General features: G+C 39.3%; 1 protein-coding gene across 1 annotated transcript in view; it reads right to left on the reverse strand.

The window, feature by feature from the left end:
• LOC107103849 (protein-methionine sulfoxide oxidase mical1-like) overlaps positions 1-6070 on the reverse strand; it is a 38809-nt gene that overhangs the window by 7071 nt on the left and 25668 nt on the right. The window contains exons 14-17 of the mRNA XM_015403686.1: positions 2679-2746; positions 1895-2597; positions 1699-1805; positions 1441-1554 (exon numbers count right to left, since the gene is read on the reverse strand). Coding sequence (XP_015259172.1) covers positions 1441-1554; positions 1699-1805; positions 1895-2597; positions 2679-2746 — 992 coding nt within the window. The remainder of the gene's footprint in view (positions 1-1440; positions 1555-1698; positions 1806-1894; positions 2598-2678; positions 2747-6070) is intronic.

A 6070-nucleotide genomic window follows, 5' to 3' on the forward strand; every position in this document is an offset into this window, starting at 1 on the left:
ATTTTAACGTTTTATTTAGATTACAAAAATAAATCGTAATAAAAATAATCCTATTTATGACGTTTTAAAAATTAAGACCTACAAAAGACTGACTTAAGACATTTTAATACCAATTAAGGCCTTAGTGTTATTTTGAAGAATTCAATGCCTTTTAAGACTTTTTAAGGACCCGCGGGAACCCTGGTTTAAAAACAACACACTCTTTGTAAAAGGTTACAGCCAGTTATATGGTGAGACCAGCATAAGGAGGGTTTTCATTCTATTACCAATCTACCCTTAAATAACTCAGCTTTACATCTCTTATTTAAGAAACATTAGTTTAGCGTTTTTTACTGAAAACATTAAAAGGCAAATTTGTTTTTTTTTTGGACATTGCAGCAGAATTTATCAAGTTAAAGGTACAATGGAGGATTTTTGCTAATTTTAAAAGAAACGCCCTCTCCACAAAAAAAAAAATACACATGCATCACCCTGTACTCGCTACCGAGAGGGAACTGCTATTAAACGCCTACAAGGGCGTGCATGAGCCCAGTTCTCCTCGTGCACACTCCGTTTAAAAGTTACTGTTTGCGTCGCTCATAAATCCTTACTTTCCCAAAAAAAATTTGCTTTTTTTTTCACCATTTGATATGCCAAGAAATACCTCCCCTCTCGCACACTGATGAGAAAATGGACTGAAATATGAACGAAAGGGAATTCTTAAACATATTCTTAATATTTTCGCATTTCTTAGTTATGGATGCCCCTAAAATTGAGTTTTGGTGGACAGATAAATGCAAACAAATTCTTGCCTACCGAGAATTTCCTACCTGAGTGAAGTTGCCCCCCCCCACCTTCTTCAAAGGTGGGGGGGCTGGTTGACCTTTTGACCTTTTACATTTTCATTAATATATTCAAAGCCAAAGCAGCACAAATGGAGCTGAGTTAATTGACACTCATTTCATCTGATTTGAAGAAGGTGGGGGGGCTGGTTGACCTTTGATGACCTCTAGAGACATCTCTTTATATCTTTCAAATGGTAGCAGCACAAACGTTTGACATTAATTTTGTCTGATTTGAATAAGGTGGGGGGGGGGCAAACTTCACTCAGGTCGTGCAGCCTGGAGCCGGACGCTCCCCATGGCTTTACCGTATTAACAGGAGAAGCGGCGCAAGTGTAGTTAGACACTGTCGTTGGTCAACATGCAGTAATTTCTAAAGGTTTTAAATCCGGTTTGGTCCGGATTAGCCAGCAGGTTTGGGTCCGGATGCGGACCGCGGTCCGCTAATCCGTGACGCCTGCTTTAAGTTTTTAAAGAGTGAATTTTAATTGCTGGACTTTCAGGATCTCAGTGAAAAGATGAGTAATGTAGAGGAGGAGGATTAATCCGATTTCCCAGGATGCACCTGGTCTAGACACAGTTACCATTTACGAAAAAGATGTTTAACTTTCGTACAGACCTGAGCTTTGCAGAACTGCTCCATTACGCTCATCTTGGCTCGCCGCTCGAGCGTCTTCATCCTCTTCCACTCAAACTTCTCTGCCTCCACTGGGTCATCTGGCCCTGATTCAAACTATAGACACACAGACAACATCCACATCTTCATTTCACCAAGATAATCCAAATCAGATTAACAATCCTGGCGCTAGCAGCTGAGCACATGGATAACTTTGAATGCGCCGACCATCATTAAAGCGTAATCTCCTCACACCTTTACCTTCATATCGGTATAGTCTTCCTCTTCAAACATATCATCGTCCTCGTCGTCATCATCTTCATCAACGCCATCCTCTGAGGCGCTGTGAATATGTCCGAATGTCGTCTCTGTTATAACAGCAAAGTAAATATTTAGCAAAGTATTTTTATGTTTTTATTTTCTCCACAGTGAACGACAGGATGAGGGCTGGACGTACCCACTCTGCCGGGCTGACTGACGTGGACGCTGAGTCGGGCGTCCCTGCTGATCCTCGGGGAGGACAGATTCCAGGGGGAGAATTTGGACCGTACCCGGTTCTGCCCATTCGGCATCTCTTTCCTCTTGAAGCAGTGTCGATTCTTCTTCTCCCGGATGAGACTGGCATTGCTCCCGCTCCAGTAGCCGTCCTCCTCTTGTCCGTCCTGCCCTTCTCGTTTAGGAGGCCCGCACGCATTCGCGGAGGAAGAGGAGCAGGAGGAAGATCCGCCTTGGGTTTCCGAGTCCGAGTCTGCGCTGAAGCTCTGCAGATTCCCGAGCTCATGTTTCTCCTCGATGGACAGCTGAAGCTTTCGCAGCGATGGCTTAAGAGAGAAGTCTATTACTGCTAAGGTTTCCTCTGGAGCGGCTGGTGGAGCCAACAGGACTTTGCGGGGTTTCGCCACTGGAGGGGAGGGCTCGGAGTTGGGAGTCGTCTGACGCACATGGCGTGGCTTTGGAACGGGAAAAGGCATCGACTCGGGCGCCGATACCTCGTGCTTAGCTGCAGGCTCAGGTGAAGCGCTCGACTCTACTGCGGCCTCACGTTCACTCTGAGCTGATCCTTCTGGTTTGGGATCAAGGAAAAACTCCTCATCGGACGGAGATGGTGTATACCCTTCACTGGAAAGCTCGTTCTCTTCCTCCATTTCCTCTTTAATGCCCTAATAACAGAAAAAGGCAAATAAATGGAAAGCTTTGCAGACCGACGACAGAAAGAAGGATTCAAAGAGTTTGTGACCCACCTCAGGTGAGGTTTCAACCCCATTTGGAAGCAGCAGAGCCTCAGAGTGCTGCTCGCAGTAAAATCTCCCTGTGGGTGAAGACAGAAGATCAGTTCCTGAGATAACTGTAGATGGAAACATGCTACAGGATCTCCCGATGCCCCTAGATGCTCCACTAAAATATTTGCATGTGAACTTCTGCTCTGCTATCAAACAAAGGTGAAATAAAGAGCCAACAGTCCAAACGCTGAGTGCATTTCCATGTGAATCATATGCACTTCCAAACAATAGGGGGGCCCATCCATGTGGAAGCACACATACCTCCAAATTGCACCTGTTAGCTCGGAATACTTTTTAACACCACAGTTTGCATGAAAATCTAACATGGTTTAAGCCTGGTTTATACTGAAAGGTTTGTTCACATAACATAAGCTGTTTTTAGCACCCACATCGCCCTGCACACCTAGAAACATTCGTAATTACGTGGAAAGCTCCATGTGAAGAACAACATAAGGGTGTTATTTAGATATAAACATCCATACAGCTAATTTCTCCATGTCACTATAACTGAGCCTTCAGGCATTCAAAGGCCTCTTTTACAACATATTAGACATAATCCCACAAAGATGGATGTTTTCTCAATCTTTGATCATTTGACTCCTTCTATAGAACATCAGCAGACCTGTAATGTGAAAGCTGAAATCCGTTTTTAAAGAAGAGAAACAGGCTACATTTCTTTGAAAAAAAAAAAAAACTAAATTCATAAGGAGGTTCCTTATATAAGCTTTACAAGAGATTGATTAATTTATCCAACACGGCTGGAGAACAGAAGGCAGACAAGTTAATCAAAAATATATTGCATTAGAGCCTTATTTGACACAAACAATACTTAACTCGCCGCCACAGGCGGAAATCCTGCAGGCGGGACACGGGGGAAACATGTTAAACCTGCTGGTGATGTGATAAATGACTTACTGGCTTTAACAGGAAATGTAATATTTCTACCTCTTCGTCTAAAGTCTACCTCTCTTATCGGCTTCATGGTGATGGAAAAAGCCGAGCTAATGATGGCTGAGAGGTTGAAAGGAATATGTAGGCAGCAGCACTGAGAGAACGAGGAGGAGGGAAATAGAGAGATCACTGTAGATGAGGTAAAAGACGACAGGTCTTTAAAAAATACTGCCAGGTAGATATTGTTAGAAATAACCCTGATTAACATTTAACTGAGATTTTTTTCCCCCCCTGTGAGAGATTCAGTTTTTAAAATGCATTTGGGGTAAAACCGACTCAATTGTCCCGGGTCCAGGGTAGAGAGGGTCCCTGAACCAGACCCTCACTGCAAAAACAATCTAGAAATAAGTCAACATTTCTTTAATTAAGTGCATTTTTCCCTTAATTTTCACAGTTAAATAAGATGATCCTGCTAATGGAATGAGCATTTTTACTCATTAAATAATTATGCTCTTAAAAGAAGACAATGCAATCTTATTTTAAATCTAAATTATCTTGTTCCATTGGCGTCTCACTTGTATCTCACCCCTAATCAATTCAAGAACTAATGTAAAAATTTAAATGCGACTCGCGATGCATGTATTTAATAAATATTTTCGTATCCTGAACAGATAAACATTAAACCACACTTATAGATTCAGTTGTGGCTAAAATTAAAACGTTCAAGAAAAAAAAAAAATATAAATATTTTTCTTTAAAGACGAGTTAAGCCTTTTGGTTCATCGTCAGATTGGTGACTTATTTCAGCCCTGGGGAACAAAAATCTGCTTAAAAGTTGTCCATATATCCATCTATATCTATATATCTATATCTAAACAGATATATGAATATGTAAAAAGGTTGCCTTTTGTGCGGCATAGTAGTAAATGTTGATATCGTTTTAGTTGACGGAGAAGTAAATGTATATTTCAAGGGAGTAATTAAATTTTCTTTGATTTTTGATGGCATTTATTTTTAAAGCAGTGGACATTAGTTTGAGATTTAATTTCTTCTAAAAATATTTTTATGCACGGCAGTTAAAAATGAGGGAAGAATGCAAATAAATCCTTTTAGATTTTAGTAAAGTTGCATTATTACCTCCTTCCACCTAATAATACCATTGTTAATGTTGCTGGTTAAACATAGAAAAATCCTTATGGGGGTAAAATAAGTAATAAAGAGCAATACAACTTTATTAAACATCCTGAAAAGGTGGCAAGGAGAAAGAGCAAGAACCTGAGTGAAGTTGCCCCCCCCACCTTCTTCAAATCAGACAAAATTGGTGTCAAACGTTTGTGCAGCAAACATTTTCGTTTGTGCCGCTACCATTTTAAAGATATAAAGAGATTTTTCTAGAGGTCATCAAAGGTCAACCAGCCCCCCCACCTTCTTCAAATCAGACAAAATTGGTGTCAAACGTTTGTGTAGCAAAAATTTTCGTTTGTGCCGCTATCAATTTTTTACAGTTTAAAATTATATAGTCATAGGTTAGCAACTTATAATTTATATGGAATTCAGAGTTTCAGAATTAAATAATTAAATAAAACAAAAAAATTATATATTTTAAAATATGCATTTTAAAATTTTTTTATGTATTTATTTTAAATATTTTATGTTTAAAATTTATTTTAAAAATTTTATATTTTTGTATGGCAAAAATTTTCATTTTTACTGCTATATTAATAATATTTTGTAGAGGTCATCAAAGGTCAGTTAACATCTGTTTTTGCTGCACAAACGGAGCTGAGTTAATTGACACCCATTTCGTCTGATTTGAAGAAGGTGGGGGGGCTGGTTGACCTTTGATGACCTCTAGAAATATTTCTTTATATCTTTAAAATGATAGCGGCACAAACGAAACTTTTTGCTGCACAAACGTATGACACTAATTTTGTCTGATTTGAAGAAGGTGGGGGGGCCAACTTCACTCAGGTAGAGCAAGAGTTTCCTGCTGAATGTTAAAAGCTAACGTCAAAGAATCACAGCATATAGATATGCAGACTAAGGCACTGGGGGTCAGAGTTCAGCTCTCTGTCTACTGTACTGAGACGCCCAGATTCTGAGATTTCCTCTATTTAAAGTCGAAGCGAAGGAAAAAGGGAGGCTATAGATGAGAGAGGCCGTTTATGGGGGGAATGGAAAAGCAGATTGTGTACGGAGTGAACTTTGTTCCATCATTGTTATGAGCAAAGAACGAGTTTTGTAAATGAAAATTTAAAAAGAACTAAACTTTTAAAAACCTCTTAAGTAAAAAAAATTCTTTACAGAGTAACTTTGCTGTTTTCTGAAATATTATTTTTCTAAAAGATTTTGTTAGTTTTTCAATCTTTTACAATTTTTTTTTTATTTCAATTGTTTAATATCTTTTATATGACTCTTAAAGAGAGCAATTTGCGTTTTGCATATATTCTCCATACTTCTGG

The sequence above is a fragment of the Cyprinodon variegatus genome, unplaced genomic scaffold (assembly GCF_000732505.1).
Source record: "Cyprinodon variegatus isolate N-32 unplaced genomic scaffold, C_variegatus-1.0 Scaffold1543, whole genome shotgun sequence".
In the NCBI taxonomy this organism is placed as follows: domain Eukaryota; kingdom Metazoa; phylum Chordata; class Actinopteri; order Cyprinodontiformes; family Cyprinodontidae; genus Cyprinodon; species Cyprinodon variegatus.